The 24,213-nt window shown below is 43.8% G+C and overlaps 1 protein-coding gene across 1 annotated transcript in view; it reads left to right on the forward strand.

The window, feature by feature from the left end:
* The window catches only part of ADAM12 (ADAM metallopeptidase domain 12), a 371,590-nt gene that overhangs the window by 340,046 nt on the left and 7,331 nt on the right, over positions 1 to 24,213 (forward strand). Inside the window, exons 21-22 of the mRNA XM_074232182.1 lie at positions 6,629 to 6,799; positions 20,198 to 20,328. Of these exons, the coding sequence (XP_074088283.1) occupies positions 6,629 to 6,799; positions 20,198 to 20,328 (302 nt within the window). The remainder of the gene's footprint in view (positions 1 to 6,628; positions 6,800 to 20,197; positions 20,329 to 24,213) is intronic.

The following is a 24,213-nucleotide window of genomic DNA, read 5'->3' on the forward strand; positions in this document are numbered from 1 at the left end:
TGTTCAAAACACAAGCGGGCTACCATCTACTTGAGAGACCACTCCTGTTGCCTCTTCCTCAGTTGTTCGTTGTCCTCCCCATCGAAATTTCTTTGTACACGCAAGGTGTCCCCAAAGTCTTCATGAAGTTTTAAGTTGTTAATGCTATTAAAACTTAAAAAAATGAACTAAGACTTGGAAAGACCCTATAATGATTCTCTAGTCCACCTTCCAATAGAATGGAAGCTCCTTGAGGGCAAGAACTGTTTTGTTTCTGTTCTTGTGTGCCCATCACCTAGGACGGTACCTAGCCTAGAGCAGGATTGCATTTATTAAGGATTATTTATTATTGAATCATCACAAATGTTGTTGAATTAAGTGACGGTGGTATTAGAACCTCCATCCAATTTTTTACTTCAACAACACTTCTTTATTAAAGTCTTGGCAGGAGACACAGTGTGATGTATCAGAAAGAGGTCTGGACTTGACTATTAACTATACATCCAGGAGAAACCATCATGTTATTAAATTATCTTAAATGATATCAAAGTCAATAAACTACCCAACCTTGGCCTAATCCCAAAATTGAGAAGGATTATAGAGATTCAGTTTCCATTTGAGATGTCAGTCTCATTATATCTTTGATCAAATGTTTTAAGTCGTATAAAATCAACAGCAGAGCATGGTCACAGGACCTCTAGGGTGAATTCTTGGTCATATCTAGATCTTGGCCAACTGTGTCACTTTTAGAAATCATTTACCCTCTCTGGGCTTCAGTTCATTCTGTAGCATGAAGGGAATGCACTAAATGACCTCTCAGTGGACCATTCTAAGTCTTCGATCCTACATAATCACAAATTATAATTAGCTACCCCTTCATCTAAAACCCAAATCTAAGAAACTCCACACTGGTGAACTCATCCATGCTTGTCCTGTGTCCCAGAAAAGAAGTCTGTCATGGGAGAACATGGCCTTTCCTGGATGACATCAGCTTCCAAAGAGACAGCTTCCAAACATCCTTGGTTTCCTTTTGTAAATACCATTGAGCACTCATGATTCTATTCTTCTTAAGCCTTTCTTCTTCCCATGTGGGCCAGCTCAGAGTGGTTCTGTATACATCAGTGCTTCCTTGACTCCTGGCTCTCTTATTCAGTTCCTTTCTGTCCATTGGCACTGTGCAGGCTGGCACAGCAGATTCAAATACAAAGACCAATCACCCAACAAGCTTTTCTTAAGAGCCCATCAAGTGTAGAATCGGGAGATGGAAGTAGAAAGGCAGAATCCAAACAGCCCCAGCTCTGCTGGAGCTCACACTCTCTTCAGGACAAACAAAATGCATGCAAACCAATCAATCAATCCATGAGCATCAACAGGCTTGAGCGGGGGCTGGGGAGACAAATGAACCTGGGAGGTATAGAATCTAAAATGTCAAGTTAAAATAAAATGGCAGAAATAAAAGTTAGACGTGAACTTTATTCTTTAGGTTTTACCAAGAAACCTATTGGTGGAGATCTTCTATCTAAGATGACCACCCTGAACAGACAGAGAAGGGGAGTATTTATACATTAAAAAGAACAAGAGGATCATTAAAACTTATGGCAAGGGGTGGCTTGGTGGTGCAGTGGATAGAGCACCAGCCCTGGAGGCAGGACGACCTGAGTTCAAATTTGGCCTCAGACACTTAATAATGACCTAGCCATGTGGCCTTGGCCACTTAACCCCATTGCATTGCAGAAAAATAAATAAACTTTAAAAAAATAAACTTATGGCAACTAGTGGATCAAGTTACACATTTGTTCACAAGTCCATCATCCTTACATTGCATAGAAAAGATGGCTATCTTGTACCTTAAAAATACCAAAAACCTATGTGGTTCTTACAGAGATAACTAGCTGGGTTTCCCGATTATTCATCATCTATCTTCCTGTGATTGTTAGAACAATTAATAAGAAGATGGAAATTCCAAACACATAATCTTTAGTTCCAGATTGAGAATGTAGACTTTGGTCAATAGCACAGGCTATAAGAAGTATTAACTTTGACAGAGGTTACTCAAATTTTGGGACACCTCACTCCTCTCATTCAGGGCAGGCAATGCCTACTCACTCTTCAGGCTGGACAACTGGAGTGGCCTGCTTGTGGGTCTGCCTACCCCAGAGCTCTCCCCACCTCCATCCAGTCTTCTTTCAGCTGGCAACCTGACCTTCCTAAAACACAGGTGTGATCATTTCACCCTCCCCCTGACTAAAGAAGTTCCAATGGGACCCCCTATCGCCTCCAAGATCAAACAACCTGCCTCCACACCTCATACCTCATACCCTTCTCCTCACCCTCTTCATTCCAATGACATTGGCATCCTTGTTATCCCTCTTCAGACTCCAGGGATTGTCACTGGTTGTCCCCCAGGTCCAGAATGTTCTCTGTCCTTGTCTTCATCTCCTGCTCATGATATTTAATTTAATGTGCATTTAATAAATGCACATTCTCACTTCTTTTCTTCCCCTGTCTTCCTTCAAGTCCCAGTTAAGAGTCACATCTTCTACAGAAAACCTTCCCCAGTCTTCCTTTATTCTGGCTCCTTCTCGATTGTTTCCTATTGTTCCTTCATAGAGTTGATTTGCCGACTGTTAGGTCCTGAAGAGAAAGAACTGTCTTTTGCCTTTCTTTTTTAACTCCAGAGCCTAGTACAGTATCTAGTATCAAATAGGCATTTAATAAAAGTTTATTGACAGAGTATTAACACCAGCAGCTCTAGGTTCCTGGAGAAGGAAGAAGCCTAACAAAGTTTAAGAAGAATAAATAGATAAACTCATGGGTGGTCAATGACATTTTAAAAAATGTTGATAGAACATTCTGACCCTTTGGAGGTTGATATCATCTGGAAAAGGCCATGTTCTCCCATGACTAACTTGTTTTCTGGGTCACAGTACAGGCATGGATGACTTCAAAGCTGTATTCTGACAACCAACCTCATTGACTACTCACTACAATAGTTTTCAAGCACCCACTGCTGCAACAAATGAAACCCTCACACTGAGTACATTTAAATGTTAATATATTCATTTTAATAATAAAGAAAAAGAAATAATAACCTCAGAGCTGTTCTTATATGAAAGAAAATGTGTGAATCACAATTCACACATAAAACTGGGTCACACTCTCCCACCAGGGTCTTCAGTATGCGTGACAGAAAGTGCACACATCCTTGTTGGTTTAGCAGGGAAGGAAATCCCACATTCTCACGATAACTCACAAATCTGGACTGTTAGCTTTGATGTCACCAGTCCATTCAATTCACTTGCTTGTCTGTTGGTCCACATCACCATCCACTTGGGGTTAACCCTCAAAGGAATGAAGCATTTACAAGCTCTTTTAACTTTCATTCATTCACCTTTCAAAGGGTGTTGGAAAGTGTTTTGTTACTAAATAAGCTCAGGATTCCTTTTAAGCCATATCTGCACAGTTCAGGACGATTCTCTGGTCAATATATGTAAGTGCTCACTGATGGGGCTCACCTCCGATCAGATTGTACCATGAAGAGCTCATAGCAAAACAACTCATGTGGTTCTTGGGGAAGAGAAAGTAAGTCCAAGAAGCTCTCCCAGTGCCAAGATTCTACGTTATCCAATTGGATCTCAACCTTTCTTCCTCTACAGTAAAGCAGCTACCAACCCTTTCTTTCCCCTTTCTCCTTTGCCTTCTCAGAGAGGACAGCCAAGAACATAAGGACTTTCTTTTTTTTGTATTGCATTGTATTATATTTTATTTTTCCCAAGTAACATACATAAACATTCTCTTTTAAAACTTTACATTCTAAGGATTGGCTAGGTGGTGCAGTGGAAAGAGCATCAGCTCTGGAGTCAGGAGTACCTGAGTTCAAATCCAGCCTCAGACACTTCATAATTACCTAAATGTGTGGCCTTGAGCAAGCCACTTAACCCCATTGCCTTGCAAAAAATAAAACCTAAAAAAAACCCAAAACTTTACATTCTGAATTTTCTCCCTCCCACCTTAGCTCCCTTCATTGAGAAAGCAAGTTATTTGATATAGGTTAAAAATGTGTATTCATGAAAAACATCTACCTGTTATAAAATTAAACATAAGCCTCCACCCCCCTCAAAAAAAAAAAAAACCTCAAGAAAAATAAAATACAAAACAAAAGCCTGCTCCAGTCTGTATCCAGACCACATGGACTCTGTCTATCATGAGCCCTGCAAAGACCTCTGGGGTCCTGGTCTTGCTGAGAGGACACGGGTCCTCGCCGCTGAGCAGCCTGCAACCTTGCTGCTACTTTGTCATCATGTTTTGGGGTTTTTTTTAGTTTTTTTGCAAGGCAATGGGGTTAAGTGGCTTTGCCCAAGGCCACACAGCTAGGTCATTATGAAGTGTCTGAGGCCGCATTTGAACTCAGGTCCTCCTGACTCCAGGGCCGTGCTCTGTCCACTGCGCCACCTAGCCGCCCCTTGCTGCTACTTTGCGTCAGTACGGTTCCCACTGTATCTGCGCCATGAGGCCTTTCTGAGAGGTTTCACTGCTCTCTGACTCTAGGGGGCACCAAAGGGCAAAAGCTAGACCAGAACCAATAACAAACCAGTAGCCAATGATTTTGTGGATTTTACCTCCTTTGGTCTTATCACAGTCCCAGGCAAATGAGGAGCTGCTGAAGGACCGGAGTGTCTTGTGAAATGGTCCTCTATCACAAGCTGTCTTTGGACATTTTTCCCATATTCACTTTTTATCAGTTTTTAATAAATAGAAGTGATTTTTCTGCCATCCTTAAATCACCACACCATCCACATACCAACAAGGCATCATTTTATATCCTTCACAAGGGAATTTAAGTCTTTAGGTTTATGTCACAGTTCGTTTTCAGTTACAAACTGCTCAAATCTGATAATCTGACAACTGGGGGGGGGGGGGGTTTACACATAGATTTTTACTCATTTTTCGTACTAAACCAAAGTTGTTTTTCTATCCTATTACACATGAAACTTTTCATCTTGTGATAGTGGTAATTCATGGTCCCTTCCAAGTAGCCTTAATTCATTATCTTTACAGATGTATTTTTCTCCTCCTTTCAGTACTTAACTAATCCATGAAAGTTCTGGTAGTACCTTAAAGGAATAGTACTTTATACAAAGATGCAAGTGAAGCCCATGCTGCCCTCAAAGAGCTTATAATCTACTGGAATCTGGGATTCTGGGATTAGTGACTAAATCCTTGTTACCCTTTTCTTCACTTATATTCCCACCCAGCCTTTATCTTTCAAAAGTGGGGGGAAGTGGAAGGGAATGTCCTAGTCTTTCATTTCTCTCTGTATCCTTGTATCATCTTTGTTACCCCAATTTGCTCATAGTATTTATTGAAGGTTCTATCCCACAGCAAATCTAAAGACAGGATTTTGATTTCTCTTTGATTTCCATTAGAGTTCTGAAAATTGGTATGGTTATCTTTGTCCTACTGCCCCCTTAGGATAAGCCATGATGGGAAAAGAGCTTTGGAAAGGTAAAAGAGAGTGACAGACCTGAGCACTAACCCCCAAAGTCCTTTCTCCTTTTCAGTCAGCTACACTTTGAGCCAATGCCTTCAGGAGCAACCTGAGGGGCTTAGAGGTTCCAAAGTCAAGATCTTGCTGGCATAATGTGGGTCATTTTGCCTGGCATGTGCAGAAATGTTTGTGTTTGCCTACACTGCCATTCATTCACTGCCTCTCTTTCTATCCACATATTGCCAATGACTTGGCATTACTGTATAAATAACAGCCTGTTATCAACTTAGACATTCTGTCATGTCCTCTGACTGTGCCATTTATTTGATTATTTTCTAAAGCCAATCCTAGCACTGATCTTCAGACTTATCCATTCATCTCAACTTTAATTTCTGTTATTGCTTCATCCTTCAAGACTTCAGTTCAGAGGATCTAACCAACTAGGATGAGGAGACGGGTTTTCAGAATTACTGACAGCAGCTGCCTGGCCAAAGAGAAACAGTCAAGTTTAGCCCCTAGTTAGAAATAGGGTAGCTAAGGAGCTCATTGGATAGATCTCCGGCCCTGGAGTCAAGAAAACCTGAGTTCAAATCCAGCCTCAAACACCTATTAGATGTGTGACCCTGAACAAGTCACTTGACCCTGTTTGCCTCAGTTTCCTCATCTGTAAAATGAACCAGAGAAGGAAATGGAAACCACTCCAATATCTCTGCCAGGAAAACCCCAAATGGGATCACAAAGAGTTGGACTTGACTGGAATGACTCAATAGCAATTTTTTAAAAACACCTAAATAGAAGGTGCTTCCTTGGTGGTTGTACTTTACATGAAACTCCCCAATTTGACCCCCATCAGCTCCATTTCTCAACCTGAGACTTCCTATAGAACACAGTGCTTTGTAAGAGTTCCTGGAAGTGGATGTTGAAAGCCATCTTTGTACCATATGTCCTATCCTAACTAACCTAAAGGAACCAGATGCCAGATCCGGGACTCTTTAGCCTGCCCCTCTAAAGAAAGCTGTTGATTTTTTCTCCTACCTCTTCTCCTTCCAAATTCACTGACTCCCAACTCCTCTGATCCTAGGTCAGTCATACCTCCTGTTGCCTCACATTAACAATGTTGCCCTCATTTTGTTTGTGATTCCTTTGTTTTGGCCTGTGCAGAAGGAGAATTGTAGAAGATTACCAAAGTATCAGAATATTGACATCAGCAACCCAGTCAAGACCCTTGACTCTTCACCTCCACGTCTCCCGCTGTCCCTTCATCAGGGGCCTGGTCATCAGAACGTGCCCGCGAGACCTCTCCCAGCCAACCCTCCGATCAGACAGGCCCAGGTATGCCCCACTTGCTATTCTATATCTCACTATTTCTAAAACTGAGAAGTTAGTGTTATAATGTCTCAGGTATATCTTGCCAGTTTCCCCTGAGCTTGCAAATACATATTTCTATTTTCTCCTTGATTAATAGCTTTTCTTTTTTTCAGTTTCCGGAGTCTCAAGTTCTCCTGATTAGGATATTTGCTAAGCTGCAAGGTTGCTTTCCCTTGTTAGGGATTTATAGGCATTTGGGGTGAAACCTGGCATCAGTCAACATACATTTGGTAAGCACCAGCTGCCTGCCAAGCACTGACCAGCTGTGGGGGTAGACACAATGGAAATTTAGACAAGACATGAAATATGAGGTCCAGTAGGGAGATGAGACACAAACACAAGTAACAGTAATAGATGGCCCACATGGTGAGCACATAACTATAGGGCTGTGTGAGGCTGAGGACATTGGGGAGGACTTTGGTCCAAGTCAAGACGATCTATGGTTATCGAGCATCTAGGTCCAGGCCCCCATGCTAGATCCTAAGACTCTAAAGGCAAAAAATGAGTAAAAGTTCTTTCTCTCAAGGAGCTCTCATTCTCCTGAGGGACTAAAACATGAACATTGGTAGATAGCATAGAAGGTAGAGAGTGAAGAGGCGACTCCAACTCCAGCCGCATCCTGATCATGCTGCTTGTTGGATAGACTCCTGCCAAGACCCTAAGGTGGAGCGCCCCCAGACTAGGAGCATCCTAATCTTCTGCTCAGCAACCATCTTTCTTGGAGCTGCTCCAACCCCCTGCTACACTCCTTGGCTGGCAAGCCCACTACCTATTGCTATCCTAGTCCCAGAGATGTTTAATCACTGCCATCACCCACCTGCCTATGAATAAACCACACCACCTCCCATCTCCGCCTTCTGTTCTCTCATTGGCATCTTCTTCAACTCTAGCCCTCCCACACCCTGCCCTCACACTACCCATCTTTTCAATATTATCTCTGGAATTACCCTTTCAAAACAAATAAACTTCCCTCCATTTTAGAACTTTTTCCTCTTGAGTGCCCTCAACCTTCTGGCTTCCCTTCCCCCCACCCCCCCCAAAAAAACACTGCAGTTCTGATTCTCCACTGGAGGCATCTCTGAATACTCTTTGCTCTGAACCTCTCTTGACAGAATTTTCCTTTTGAGACCACTCTGCAATCTCTCCTTTGGAGTTCTCCCTAGAGTCTCTCTCCCTGTCCAAATGGGTGTTGGTTGTCTGCTGGCCCCTCAGTAGCTCAGAAGAGAGCCCCTTTCCTTACCATCTTCTTCTCCCTTACAGGATGTATTCACTGAAACACTCTAACCCCTCTAATTCTTCATTTTCCTTAAACCCCATGGCTTACAAGATCTCCACTTCACCTCTGCACTCCCACAGAGGACCGTTCCCTCGTGTTTCTAGTCCTGTAATCTTGCCATCATCCACAAGTGTTCCTCTTTCATCATCAAAACCCTGGAACCTCCTCTCTCTCTTCCTCTGCCTTACCCCAAATGTAGTCTTCATGCTCATTAAATCTTTAGTCCAGCTATCTCTCAGGATTTTCCTAGGCCATCTGGTTTCACTTTCCTTCTTTCTCAATCTCAACTGGTCAGGGAGCAGTTCAACCCTACACTCTCCTCTACTAATTCCCCTTCTCCTTTCTAATGCCACTCACACCTTGATAAAACTACATTTTGAATTATCCCTACCCCTCTCCTCTTCTTCTTCTACTCATGTGCTCCTGGGAGGCCTTGGAACAATGATGACTGAGTCTACGACCAATTTTTTTTTTTTTTTTGCAGCAAGGCAAATGAAGGTGATGGTTTATCCCACTCTATTCTTCATCTTATTCTGCCTATAGGCTGTTCCAAACTTTTTCCTCTCTTCAGGCCTTCCAACATCTTCCCTTCTCCTCATTCTTTCAACTGGAGTCCTAGATCATTCATACTGAGAAAGAGATCATTCGTAGGATGATGCTTCTCGTTTTTCCCTTCATCTCAAATCTTTTTGACAACTCTCCTCCTTTCCTCCAGTCCCTTCTCATCAAAGTCAGTCCCTCTATATGTAACAATGATCTGGTCTCCTTCTGTCTTCTCCCACGTAGTGCCTCATTCATCTTTCTCTCTAATCTTTAATATCTCCTTTTTTTAGTGGTTCTTTCTCTGATCACCATCCAACCAGCCTCCTCTATCCACCTCCATCCTCATATTATATTTACTATATTCTATCATCCTGTCAAACTATTATCCTGTATCTTTCTTCTCATTCTAGGAAAAAGCTAACTATACTTGTGGCTTCCAGTTTCTTCTCAACTATTTCCAATCTGGCTCCAGACCCATCATCAGTTAGCTGAAACTGTTCTCTCTCAGATACCATTGATCTCTTAATTACCAAATCAGATGAACTTTTCTCAGGCTAATGCTTCTTTACCTCTCTGCTCCATTTGACACTATTAACCAGCCTGTCATCCTGTTTTCTCTCTTTTTTCTCTTCTCTGGATTTTGAGGACACATCTCTCTCCAGCTTTTTCTTCTTACCTAAGTCAGATTGCTCCATTTTAGTCTCTTTTTATGACTCATCATTCAGATCAAGTTATTTCTGTCCACATTGTCTCCCCTGGAGAGTGGAATTTCCTTGAGGGCAGGCCCTCCTTCACTTTATCTCTTCTCCCCAGAGCCTCACACAGTGTCTGATGTATACTAAGCACTTATCTACTGGGGGCTTGTGAAGATGAGATTAATGACAAGGAAATTAAGATTTGTAACCTTAGAGTTTTGCAAACCTTAGAGCCTGCACAAACCCACAAAGGAAAAGGCAACTTGAAAAGTTAGAAAGCAATAGGAAGTGTACTCCAGGCATGAGGAAGGCATAGAGGGAAAATGATAATAGCTACCCCCTTAGATGGCACCCACTAGGGGCCAGGCAAAGCAACCCTGAGAAGTAGGTGTGATCACATTCCCATGGTAACTGAATTTTTAAGGAAAAGAAAAGAAGAAAAGAAAAGAAAAGAAAAGAAAGAAAGAAAGAAAGAAAGAAAGAAAGAAAGAAAGAAAGAAAGAAAGAAAGAAAGAAAGGCGACATAGGAATCTGATCCTTGTCTTATTTCCTGGTTCTGCTTCTCACTACTCTTGCTTATGGTCTGGACAAGGCAGCAAACTCCCATTCTCATTTTGTCCACCCAGCCATGCCTGCTGCTTCTACAAACTGCATTTGGTTGACTAAGCTCTGGTTTTCATGGGCTGTATAGTTCAACAAAAGGTGTTTGAGTACATGTGACCCCTTGAAACTTTTCCCTTTAGAAAAAAAAATAAAACAACAGAAATGCTTTTCTTCTTCTTCTTCTTCTTCTTCTTCTTCTTCATCCCCTCCTCTTACTTCTTCTTCCTTCTCCTTCTCCTCTTCCTTCTTCTTTGTTTTCTACTTCTCCTTCTCCTCTGTTTTCTGCTTCTTCACCTTCTTCTTCCTTCTTCTTCCTCTTCTTTTCCTCCTCTTCTCCTTCTCCTCCTTTTTCTCCTTCTTTTCCTTCTCCTTCTGCTTCTTCTGCTTCTTCTTCCCCATTGCCTTCCTCCTCCTCCTTCTCCTTCCCTCCTCTTCCTCTTCCTCCTCCTCCTCCTCCTTGAGCTTCTTCTTCTTGACCTTCTTCCTTCTCTTCCTTTGTCCTCCTCCTCCTCTTCCCCCTCCCTTTTTTCCAGAACAATATTTGCTTTTGAAGCATCAGGACTTAAACACCCCCATCCCATCCACCACGCTGGTGCCTGTGGACCAGATCCAGAGCATATGATGCCGATTAAGTTCTCTCTAGTGCCCCACCCCCTCCCCATCTTTCATGTTCCCTCCTTCTCTAAACATGTTTAAAAATAGGAGGTAATTCCATGCAGGTGTCCAGAGGAGCTTGGGATAGCTCTTGCCTTGGAACGCAAACTAGTTGCTGTCCTGAGCTTCCAAAAGTCTCCTCGGGTACAGAAGAGGAAGAGACCTTTCATTGGGCTCCATATTCCCATTTCCATCCTCCAAACACATCTCCTCCCTGACCTCAAGTTAGACTGGACAGATTTCTTCTTTTCCTTCTCATGATCACTGTCCTTTCTAGCTCCAAGTCCAACAATTAGATCAGAGCAGCAGAATAAGTCTGGTCATTCCCATCTTAAGGGGCAGTAGGGGAGGTCTCAGTCCACAGACAGCTGAGTAGGAGTCAGGAAGACTTGAGTTCAAATCCAAGCTCTGACCCTTTCTAGTTGTGTGACTCCAAGCAAGTCACTGAACCTCTATTTACCTCTGTTTCCTATACTGTAAAGCAAGTAGCACCTACCTCTCAGGGTTGGCATGAGAAAAAAATGAGATAATATTTGTGAAATGCTTAGCACATAGCAAGCCCTTAATAAATGCTTCTAGAACAAAATAGAAAATTCTCAGCATGGCAGTGAAAATCCTTCCTGACCCAGCTCTACCTCCCTCTTGTTTCCCTTCCTACCCTCTCTGCTACAATCAGAGGAGCTTGTTCCCTTCCCTCACACTCTCCCTTCCTCTCTCAACTCACTGCCTTTAAACAAGTCTGTAATGGACTCCCCTCAACCTCTCAGCATCTTTGGTCGCCTCCAAACCTTGCTCCGATGTCGCCTCCTACCCCCTCTAGACCTCCCGAGTTGGGAGCCTTCTCTCCTCTTGAAATGACTAAATGATTTTTGTATAGCTCTATTTACATGTGTAGAGATTTGTGTTTGTGTGCTACATGTGTGTTCATGTCAACTCCTTGAGGGCAGGAGTCATCTTGCTTTTGCCACTGTAGCCCCATGGATCTGTACGCATTCTGGAATGATATTGAACAGAATGTCTAGAACTGACTTTGGCCCTCTAAATGTGATCCGACCAAGACCGAAGATCCTTTGTAAGATCATTTAAAATCCATTTGAGAACCAGCATGGTGGAGTAGCTGGAAAGACCTTGACTCAAATCTTGCCTCTCACATATGCTATCTGTGTGACCCTGGGCAAGTCCCTTAACCAGTCCTCAGGTAAAAATTCAGGATTATTGATAAATTGCCAATCTAGAGCCATGGAAACACTTCCCCCCCCCAAAGTCCCCTACCCAGATGAAATCATCTGTCTGGAACAAGCCCCCAACAGAGATAACAATAGCCAACACCCATTAAAGTGTGCCAAAGATGGTGCTGGAAATCATTGAAAAGATTCACAAAGAGGAAGCAATTAGGAATTGAGAAGACGTAAGTTTGAATCTTGTCTCCAACATGTTCTCACTGGGTGAACAGGGACAAGTCACTGACTCTATAAACAAAGGATTAAGTGTCATCCTAAACCAGTCATGTTGGCCACAGCCCAGGACTAAAAAATCCAGACCAAAGCAAACACTACTTATAAATCTGGCCCAGCGTCATTTTTGTGGTATCTTACATCATTGTGAAAAACAATGCTTGCTAATTCACCTATGGTTAACCCATTCAGTTTATGGATTACTGAGGCCTTGGTCTCCTCTTCTGCCTCCTGGTGCTGGCTTTTGATTGTGCTGCTAGATGTTGGCAGCAATCCCAGAAGATGGCCAGGATCAAGAAAAGGCGAAACACCAATCAGTCATTTAAAAAAAAAAACAAGCTTCAGTCCTTATGGATCTGTTATTTGCATCTTCAACCATTTCAGATGCTCAAATGCTTTGCCTTTTGCTTTACCTATAAGCAAAATTTGCAGAACTAATCCAATATTATTTTAATATTTTTCTTCATTTCCATTCAAATTCCATCGTTGGATGTGCCTAGAATTTGCAATTTGGGCCATTCTGCAGATATTCTACTTGGACTAGTTGGTCTCGGGGGACCCTTTTAACTCTAAGATTCTGCCTTTCTTGACAGGATGTGAGATTCTTGACTTAGAGGCAGAAAACCAAATTATGAATGTTTTGTGTCATTACAATATTAGGGTCTAAAACTATTTGATGTAAGTTTCTCTGATTAATTGGTTTAGAAATTTAAACAAAAATCCATTCAGTATAACATCCAAAAAACATTGCCTTCCTCCTCAAAAATAGCGTATTTGGAAAAGGCTCTGCGAAAATGTTGACCAATACTCAATTCTTGGGCATTTAACCTTGTCGCCTGTTCAGATGTGTGGAGAGTAACCTTGGTTCATAAATGGCCCATCCTTCTAATTCATTGCCCTTCAATGGACTATGTTCCTGCATCTTTTAAATGGCTGAACAATACACTATGGATCCTATGATAAAATACTGAACGGCACCATTTTGTTTGAAGTTGATTTTGTCTCTTTTTCAAATCCTATTTCTTGGGAAATGTTTGGAAGTTATTTAACTCTAATGGGGAAGAGGCAAGGAAGGCTATGGGCCTGGGAACAATGCCAGATTAAAGTTAGGTAAAGAAAGGTCAACTGGCTTATGTCCAGGAGCAGGAAAGCTGTCAGATGAAGGGTAATTGGTAGCCACAGGGGCAGAGACTAACATGATTTGGATGAAAGAACACTTGACCGAGATAGAAATATTTCCTATAACTTAGAGGAATAAGGGACCTTGAAAGGCCCAGCCTCCATCCCCAAACAAGTCTTCATCTTTGCAGCATCCCTAACACATCATTGTAGAATCAAAATGGGGCCCAAAAGGACCCTAGAAGTCATCTGCTACAGTCCCCACAATTGGCAGATGAGAAAACACTGCCAAAGATGTGAAGTGACATGCAAGGAATGAGAGGGCTGAGATTTGAATCCAGCTCTTGTTGGCCCATCTTGCTTCAGCTTCTATACCCCCTGCATAGGTCCATGCCACTATGGTTCAAGTTAGGATGCCACTTACAATTAAGAATACCATTTCCAGAATTAATCTTTGGAAAATCCCTCCTGATTATGCAGGTGAGTGGTGGCTAGCTACTATTCTGTGGTATGATGATGTCAATGGACACTCCTTCTTTGGGAAAACCACAGAAATCTAAAGGTCAGTTGCCCCCACAGGCACACAAAGCAGCAGGCTACAGAAGCCCAGAGACCTGAGTTCAAATGCAGCCCAGTCACACTTTTTTCTTGGTTTAGGAACAATTTTCTGTACTTCATTGTTCCTGGACTCATGTTTCATCTGCAGTATTAGGGGCAGTAATTGGAGCACACTGTGATGTCAAAGGGAAGTTTTGCATACTGAGGCTTGGAAGATTTAGCTGTCTATGAGAGGGGGTTTGCTTCCTCATTTTTTTTTTCATTTTAGGGAGCAAAAGTAATGGCAAAAATCTGAGGTTATCTGCGAGTTACACCCCTACCCCTGCAGTCAGAAAGGGCTCTTCTCCTCTTTCTGGAGCCCAAGTCTGGTCTTGATCATTTTGTTGCCTTCATGGTGGATTGTGTTGTGGTGCTTGTCCTTTCCATTGACCCTTCTCTTTAAATACCCCCTGCACCTCCGGGCTCTGGGAGCTGTAGATTCTGTAAGACTCAAGTCACAATCTGTACAAATGTACAGATTGTGTACCTTGGAGATGATTTTTAATTTATTTTTTTCATCCACAGGCGCATGTATATTTTTCAACTACATCATTTCCTTCCACTCTCCCTTCCCATTCCCCTTCCCTCAGTGGCAAACTGTCAGGTTGGCGTTGAACATTCATATTTTTGATAAACATATTTACAGATTAGTCATTTTCTTTTTTTTAATTTTTTTTTAGGTTTTTGCAAGGCAATGGGGTTAAGTAGTTTGTCCAAGGCCACACAGCTAGGTCATTATTAAGTGTCTGAGACCAGATTTGAACTCAGGTCCTCCTGACTCCAGGACCGGTGCTCTATCCACTGTGCCACCTAGCTGCCCAGATTAGTCATTTTCACTATGAGGAATTAGGATTAAGGGAAAGAGATTCATAAGAGATAATTTTTATAAAGTGTTCACCAGATTTGGAAGGGTTAGTTTTTTGTTTCTGTTTTCTTTATTTTGTTTTTGTCCCTCTGGATGGGGATAACATTGTCCATAGCCTGACCTTGGGAATGATGATGATGGTGATAAGGAGGAGGAGGCAGAGGATGGTTAACAGTTCATACAATGCTTTAAGGTTTGCAAATATGATCTCATTTGATTCTTACAGCAATTTTATTTGCCCCATTTTACAAAGGGGAAAAGTGAGTGTAGGAGAAGTTAGTGATCTCTTAATAAGTATTGGAGGGATATTTTAAAGCCTTGTCTTACTGACTCCAAGACCACTGTTCTACCCATTATACCAGTCTGTCTCCTTAGATGAGCACCTACTGAGAGCCAGACTCTGGGTGACCACTTCCATAGAGTGATTTACTCACTGTGAGGTCAGAAATAGAGAGGGGAATGGTCGATGATGGGTATGAGTAGGCCACAACACATTGCAAATAAGGAATCACTCCCCCAGAAAAAACATTATTAAGGATGTCATTAGAAAAATCTATGATGAGAAGAGGGGGTGAATATGGATCAGAAGCAACAAAAGAAAAAAAACAGTCCTTCTGCCCGGCTGATTGCCATATGATGTGAGGAAAGCTGGTAGAGGGTCCCAGCACGTTTGATGGGCACCCTCTGGTGGATGCATAGGAAGGCTCTGCTGTGCTGGGAGTAGAGCCACAAGGGTGAAATCACAGAGCCACTGGATTAGTGGGGAGACCAGGAATAGCGAGGAATCCAAGGATGCATTTAGAAAAGGGGGAAGGTCTTGGAATGTATTTTCTAATGGCTCAAACAGTCCTAATAATGCCCGAGGTGTCTGGTCCTTGTTATGCTTCAGATCCTAGGAGCAGAAATATTGGTTGGAATACCTCTAGTCTTAATGGTCTAAGAGCATCATAGACCAAGTCACTCATGTGACAAGAATATTGAGTATATTTTAAACATCTATTACAGACAAAAGAAACAAAAATCTCCCCAGGGAATTATAATTTATGAGAATACAAAATTTCAGCAAAAGGCAATTCAGCATCTACAATATTCAAAATGATGCTTATTTTGTTTTCCATTATATAAAAGGGATGGAAAGAGAGAAAGGGAAAGAGACAAGAGAGGGAGGAATGGAGGGAGGGAGGGAGGGAGGGAGTCAATTGAAACTTAAAAAACAGTGCCCCAGGGCAGCTAGGTGGATAGAGCACCAGCCCTGGAATTAGGAGGACCTGAGTTCAAATCCTGCCTCAGACACTTAATTACCTAGCTGTGTGGCCTTGCAAAAACAAACCAAAAAAAAAAAAAAAACCCAAAACAAAACATAGTGCCCCACATGAATATGTCACATTCTAAGAAATCTAATGCAGTTTGCTAATTATAGATTGTTACTATTTTATTGCTTCTTGAAACAGAATTGGGGGTGTTTGGTTTTTTCACCTAAAATCCAGCTGAAACCATTTTCCTTGGTGGGATCTTCTAACTGACCCTTCCACAGCCACATTTGCTTCCTCCAAGATATCCCAAGTATTTACAGGCAAATCCTGTTTCCTTAGGCCCCTTGCTGCACCCCATTACTCCATGAATATGCGAACTATCTGGAGTTTTCTCCTTGGCTGCAATCTGGCCTCCTTGCAGAGATTGGTCCTGATAGCAAGATCTGTTTATTCAATTTTTTTTAATCCAAAGGAAACTGATAAGGATGGAAGATTCTTAAATGATGGGCAAGACTGACCCGCATAGAGTTATATTTAGCTATTGTGATAAAGATATGAGGAGATGACAAAGAAAACTGCAAATCGAAAATCCTATGGCTAGTTTCAAAAGAAAACAGGGCCAGAGGGGAGGGGGGCAGGGACTGAGGATGGGCTCAGGGATGTCCTTTCTTGACTGTGAACTGATTTTTTTTTATAAATTATGGGAGGAATGGTAACTGATCTACAGATTTTCCTGAAGATTTGTGTTTTTACAAAGTGTTACATAACCTCTCTCATGTAAGCCCCACACAACCCTGTGGAGGAGGTATAATTATCTTCTTTTTAACAAATGAGGAAATTGAGGCTGTGAGAGGTTTAGATCCTTAGATATGGATCTAAGGCAGGGTTTAAACTTCTGACTCCATGTTTTTAGGCTACAATATGCTCTGTGGGGAGTCAATTGGGATAAGGGTGGGGGAGAATAAAGAGAGGAAGAAGAAGAAGAAAGAGGACACAAAGAATGGGCCATGAAGAACATTGAGTCAGGAGATCTGCTTTCAAGCCTTGGCTCTGCCTCTTGGCCTGACCTGACCATGTCACTTCAGCTTCCTCACCTTTAAGGAGTGCTCTGAGATCCCCTCAGCTCTCAGCAGGTGGTTTTTTGAGTTAAAGCTGAAACCAGAGTTGGAACTCCCCTGAGGGCTGACCTCCTCTGGTCACACGTTTGCCTCTGGAGAGGCTGGACCTGGTGCTGAGAAATCATCCTGGAAAGGATAGCATCAAAAGGTTGGTGGAAATTCTCCCTGGGCCTTGGGAATCATTCCATGGTTTCCATGCCTGGAGCCCCCAGTTGCAACAGCCTGGGCTTTGATGAGCCGCCTTTCCTTGGGTACCAGTCCCTCCAAGGTGGGCAGGAAGTCATGGCCATGGCTGCTATCAAGGAGACCTGGCATTGGTGAAGTGCTTGGGGGCAGAAGCTGACATTTCCACAAGAGTGATCGAACACAGAATTTAGCATTGGATGCCAGAGCCTATTAACAACAACCATAATAATAATAATGGCTGGCATTTATGGAGCACTTATCTACAGTTATTTAAGTGCATTTTGTCCAAACACCTCGGTTTCTTGGATGACCTTTGGCTCCACCCTGGACCCCCTTATCTTCTCCCTCTAGTTGACTCCCCTTGGGAATCATAGCAGCTCCCATGGACCTCATCATCATCTGAGCCTCACAGAAGCCAGAAGATAACAGGACTGTGAGAGGAAGAGCTCTGAAGGGGGGGGGGGGGCTCCTTAGAGTTGTGTAGGCTAAGGACCAGGATCAAAGGATTCCAATTCTAAAACTGGGTGGCCAATGATTCACCTAGACCAGCCCCTTCAGAGAAGGAATTGGAAACCCAGAGAGGAGCAGGGACTTGACCAAGGTCACCCAATTGCTGGTGAGCTCACACTCTCTGACTCCAAAGCTGGCACATTTGGCACCATGCTGCGTCGTCTGCTCCCCAGGCTGGTTACAACAAGTTTTTACCCTTTCCGTGTCCTGGGTCCCCATCTGTGGGGGTTGTTTCTAGACCAACTCTTCAATAAAACATTTATTAAGCCAGACACTGTTAATCAGTGGGGATCCAAAAAGAGGCAAAAAAATGGTCCTTGTCTTCAAGGAGCTTACAGTCTAATGGGGAGACAACATGCAAATAAATATATCTGAAGCAGGTGGCAAGGTAAATAAAAGTTCATTAGGGGAGGGAAGGCCCTCCAGTGCGCCAAGATGCATTGGGAAGACTTCCTGTAAAAGATGGGGTTTTAATTGATACTGAAAGGAAGCTGGGGGCCAGCAACATGGTTTAATGGGTAGAGAACATGGAGACCTGGAGTCAGAAAAACTCACCTTCCTGAGTTCCTATCCAGCCTCAGATACTTTCTAACTATGTGAACTTGGGCAAGTCATTTCACCCTGTTGGCCTCAGTTTCCTCATCTATCAAATGAGCTGGAGAAAGGAAAGACAAACTGCTTCAGTTCCTTTGCCAAGAAAACCCCAAATGGGGTCACAAAAGTCAGATATGACTGAAAAAAGAACTGAGCAACAATAAAAGAAATCCAGGGAGGTCAGAGAGGAGCAGAAGAGGGAGAACACTGCAAGTAGGAGAGATTGCCAGAGAAAATGCCCAGAGCTGCCTAAATGAATTCTTAGATCTGTCGCCAGAGCAGAGACAGTCTTAGTGCAAGATTCTGCTAAGTACTGGAGGGGCCAAGACTGAGAAAGCAAAGATTTCCCTACATCCTCCTTAAGGGCATTTTAAGTTCTTCTCACAGTAAGGCTACCTTGGCCTGGAAGAATATCCTACTGGGATGGATCCATGACTAGATGGACATTGATACTCTCTTCCCTGGAACCCAGCACCAGTCCTCTGGGCCTTCTCATTCTGGGAAACTCTGGACCACAAATCCCTGGAAGTCCTCCACTGAGGCTTGGAAGTCTTCCTCCTTGTGAAAGTCGCAGGAAAAATGAGTAAGGGTATCCCATTTCCATGTTTGGGTCCTAGAACTTATCCAAGGCCATCATCTGTTTTTCCACTGTTCCAAGCCCAGCATGGCCCCAGATTGGACAAAATTTATCACAAGACATCACAGAAGCACAAAAGGACTTTGACTTGGAATAAGACACACTATATATAACAAGATAAGAACAAGCAGGGAACCTTCTCACTACCCATTACTCAAATTTTCTGAAGACGTTTGTAGGGAGCCCTCTCATTGCTCCTGGGTCACCTAAACCCCAGCAGCTACAAAGCTAGAACAGGAAAACAAATTTGTGACTCTCTCCCTCCCTTCCTCCCTCATCCTGTCTCTCTCTCTCTCTCTCTCTCTCTCTCTCTCTCTCTCTCTCTCTCTCTCTCTCTCTCTCTCTCTCTCTCTCTCTCCCTCCCTCCCTCCCCATTTCTGTACTGTCAGCTTGTCTGGCATTGTACCTCACCAGTACCCCAGGAGCCAGGAGGCATTATGCCTCACCACCAGGTCTGCAGAACCCTGAAGTGATGCCAGTGTGGCTCCTCAGGATGGGAGCATAGCTAAGGGGCTGCTGACAGTTGGAGCTTCTGCTTGGGAGAAGGCGCCCCTCCCATTAGTCCCCCAAAACAGAGGGAGCTGCAGAGCACTTTCCTGGTTCCATCTGCATCATTTCTGCCTCTCCCTGCCACCATCTCCTGCCCAAATCTTCCCTCATCTTATCTCTCAAGAGTGTGCCCCCAGCTTCCCAACAGGGGCCTGCAGATGGTATCATCTAAGCCAGCAGAGTCTGACTCAGTCACATCCTGTCTTGTTGTGATCCCCAAAGGCTTCTTAAATAGACAATTCCCAAGAGAATACTTGTAACCTGCAAGAAAAAAGCCAGCTTACCCCCTGAGAGCACCTGAACACCAACAAAGAGCTGTGGCAAGTCTAGTCCTCTGGGGTTTATGGTTACATTGGTCTTCTTCAAAAATGAAGAACAAACATCATCATCATCATCATCATCATCATTATTATAGTTACATAACAGTATTAGGAAGTTTGAATTTCTAGGTAATGTTGGCAAGGTTAAAATGAAAAATCGTGATCCCAGTAGAGCATTCAATAAATGGGAGCCATGGAAGGTGGGGGCTGGAGACTGTTAGCTCCAAAGGGCTCTCCCTTCATAGTTTGTCTCTTTCTGATGTTTTTAGTAAATCAGGAGATAAAATGGACAATAATGACAAACTGTTTCCTTTCCAGAGTTCCCACCAGTTGCTTTTAAGAATACTGTATTTACCCTTCCAGTTGTGATTATGTAATGTTTGTTGCAGGGAATGCATAAGCCAAGCCCTCCCCAGAAGCCTTTGCCTGCAGACCCTCTGAGCAAAACCTCTCGGCTTAATGAAGTCTCCAGGAAAACACCCGGGCAACAGGACCCTGGCCATTGTTTCATCCCCATGAGGTTGGTTCTGCCCATCCATTTGAGCCTTTCTTTCTAAGGAATCTCACCAAGCTGATGTTCTGCAAACCAAACTTGTCCCTTCTCTCTTGTGCCATCAGTTCACTGGGAAAGTTCTAACAAAGACACCAAGTTAAGGAGGAGAAAACACTGGCCATTTATTACTCATGAGCTCCCATGGTTCCAAAGAGCAGTAATAATAAAAGAAATTGAGCCCAAATTACATTCACCAACACTTTACACTCATTGCCTCATGTCATCCTCCAAATATCCCTGTGGGAGCAAAAATGGTTAAAATAGCATTTTTCAAGTGAGGAAACTGACACTCAAAAACGTTGAGTGAATTGCCCCTGTCCATGCGGCCAGTGAGTGGTCAGTCCAGAACTCTCCCCGACTTGGCCACAGAAGACTCTGCCAGAAGTGATGGGTAGAAGTGACCAAGAGGCCAAGTAGGCTTGATGTCTGAACGATCTCCCAGATAGAAACACTGAGCAGTGAGCCGGGCTGCCTTGGGAGGGGGGATACCAGGCAGTAGAAGACATTCTTTGTTCAGGCCCACGTTGGCCTGGAAGGACATGGAGCTTCTTCCATTCTGAACTTGTGCCTCTTGGCCCAAGGTCCATGCCAGTGTACTCATTATCATTGCTCCAAGTGCAGGACCTTTGGAGGTGGAAAGGTTCTGACATTCCTAAGTCCAGTTCTTCTCCAGACCGAGTAACTACCCTAGACCAATTGGCACGAGTCTGGCAACCTACTGAAATGAGGCCAGACATGAAAGGGAAACACTGGTGCAAATGCACAATCCACAGGAGGGATGTTCTGCTTCTCTGGGAACTGAGCCTTGTGGTTCTCATCAACTGGTTAGCGAGGCAGCTGACCATTTCATAAGCTGGTGAGAACAAGATGGTAACTCATAGATAAAACTGATGAATGGAAGCAGGCTGCAATCTAGGCAAAGCTTCCTTCTCACGTGGAAACACCCAGGCTCTTCATCTAGAGCTTGCAAGGTGGTGCAGTGGATAGAGCTCCAGGCCTAGAATCAGGGAGACCTGAGTTTAGATCCTGCCTTGGATACTTACTAGCCAAGCCCCTTACCTAGTTTCCTCAACTGTAAAACACCTGGCAGAGTTGTTATGGGGATTAACTGAGATCAAAACTGTCCAGTGACTGGCCCGGAGTAGGTGCCTATTCATGCTTGTTCCTTTCCTTCCATTATTTTTTCTCTCCATCTTCCAAAGTGGGGAGGAAACCATACTAGGGAATGAGGTGGGCAGACTCCACTCCGGTGGGCTCCAGGAGGTCACACACAGAGCTGACAGCCCCCCTTGGCAGGGAGCTCCCTACACATTGGCAGCTTTTCAAGTTCATCAGCGCCAGAAGGTAATAGGTTGGCTCAGTCTTGGCTCCAGTCATTCATCACCTCGAAAGGCGTCAGAAGAAACTGCAATGGCCTCTTTACATTTCTGGGGGAAAATTCTTGGGCGGGCCAACTGCTCGCCAGACATTTCAAACACAGACGATAAAGATAAGGAAGTCTGAGCAGTCCTCGGGAGCTTGAAATCTTCACTGTGGGTGAACTCAGCAAAATGGCTTCAACCTAGATTAGTCACAGTGGGACCGGAACTTCTGGAGAAAAGGTTGGTTTTTCCACTTGCAGCAGACCAAGCAAAATCGCTGCATTAAATGGACAGATCAGATGGCAAGAGAGTCATGAGAAGTCACGGAGTGACTCACAGGTGGGGGCTTGGACAGCTCCTTCATCTAGGCCCCTCCCCTGTAACTCTAGGACCAGCCTTGCCCAAGACAGCTTCCTGGTACCACCTTCTGCCAGGGAAGCCTTCGCCCAGACGACACCACCACTCCCACCCTGCTCATAACAAGAACTCACATTTCTATTCTACTTTCAGGTTTGCAAATCTTTATTTACACTATTTCATGTGAGGCAGGTGTTATTTTCCCCATTTACCAATGAGGACACCGAGGCAAAGAGAGGTTGAGAGACTCACCAAGGTCTCATAGCTAGGAAATATTTAAGGTAGGACTAAAACCCAGATCTTCCTGACTCCAGATTCAGCATTCTAGACCCTGCAAGGACTAGTAGCCCCATTTAACAAAAAAAGAAACTGAGGCTCAACGAGCCTTTTACTTGGCCAGACTGCTCTCTGAGCTGTGTCTTTTCTGCTACCTCACCTGTTTTTCTGAGGAGACTGGAGCCATCTAAGCAGTCATACAACAAAATATCTGGAGGGTTTTAATAAGACTACAAAACCAACTTACGACAGGGCTTCTCAGTGGAGGGTAGCTAGTCCATGGGAGAGGTGAATCTTACTCAATTCCATTTCAGAACTTGGACCAACTGGAGGCTGTGGAGGAGAGGGGCCACCATGGAGAGGAGCCTGAACTATATTGGGATCAAAGAAGCAAAGACCCCAGGAAACATGTTGGTGTCTTTGAGACCTAAAGGGTCATTATGTGGCAAAAAGATCAGATGCCCCTAAAACGGCTCAAGTTCTCTTCTCTTTGTGTTAATGGCCCTACCAGTCACTCCCCCAGACCTTCAATGTTCTCTTTGATGAGGCAGAGCAAGATAGGAGCCAAAGAGGCACAGAGGTGTTGGGGTTCGCCAGGTCTTCAAATGGGGTCTTTTTTCTGTCCCATGCCAGTCTCTCCTAGTGTCTTGGACCTGTGATTCCATCAGTATTAGGGGTTCAGGGTGAGACTCTCCCTCTCCCCGCTCATATCACTTCCTCCATTACAGTAGTTACCTGGGCCCATGAGAATCTCGGACACATACCCAAGATCCAAAATCCAATGGGTGGCAGAGTTGGTACTTGAACCCTGGTCTTCCTTTGGCTTTGGTCAGTTTGCTGGCCACTAAATCATTAGTAGCCCCCTAATAAAAATAAATAAATAAATTTAACAACAGAAAATTCTCTTCAACTGATTGTTCATCATAAAGAAATTGGAGACTTAGAAGGAAGAAAAAAGGAGAGGAAGGTCAGAGGAGAAAATCTGGGGGTGAAGATAGTAACACCAAAGCTTTGTGGGGGATGTCTGGCTCTGGCCCTGTATTTGGGATTTAAGATTTCCTGGAGACGACAACAGTCTGAGAGTGAATAGAGACAAAGACCTGAGTTCACATCCTGCTTCAGACACTTGACCTTTGTTTGCCTCAGCATCCTCAATTGTAAAATGGGGATAAGAAGAACACCTCCCTTCCAGTACCATCATGAGGGTCAAAGGGCCTGAAATGCTCTCATTTCAGTCATGGCAGATTCTTAGTTACCCCAATAGGGTTTTCTTGGTAAAGAAATGGAGTGATTTTGCCATTTCCTTCTCCAGCTCATTTTAGAGACGAGCAAACTGAGGCAAGCAGGGTGTAGTGCCTTGCCCAGGGTCACCTTTGAAGTTAGGTCTTCCTAACTGCAGGCCCAGCACTCCACCCACTGTGCCCCTTACCCACCTGCCTCCCACGTAAGGAGCACAATATAAATGCTTTGTTGTTACTGTTATCGTTAATATTAGGCAAGAGACCCACAAGTAAATAGAACTGGAGAACTTGTCCAGCCTCCCTAGTCACTGCCCAAGGAGATAGTTGTATGTGGTCCTGCACCAAATGTCTCAGCTCAAAGGGGGGCTTGAAGGCTTCGGGTTCACAGATGAAGGACCAGAGGACACTGGGTGGAGGTCACCCTGCATCCTGGAGGCAGCTTAGCCTAGAGTCATGAGATGCCTTGTGTCAGAGTAGCCCCCAATGAGGACCTCATGTGAAGGACTTGCCCGAGTTCAGGGCCCAAGGGCCCTCACGTGAATCTCATCGGATTAAGTCACTTTGGAAACCATAGAGTGCTGAGTGCCAGATGAGAGCATTGTGACATCGGCCTGGAT

Source organism: Macrotis lagotis, chromosome 4 (genome assembly GCF_037893015.1).
Source record: "Macrotis lagotis isolate mMagLag1 chromosome 4, bilby.v1.9.chrom.fasta, whole genome shotgun sequence".
Classification (NCBI taxonomy): Eukaryota; Metazoa; Chordata; class Mammalia; order Peramelemorphia; family Peramelidae; genus Macrotis; species Macrotis lagotis.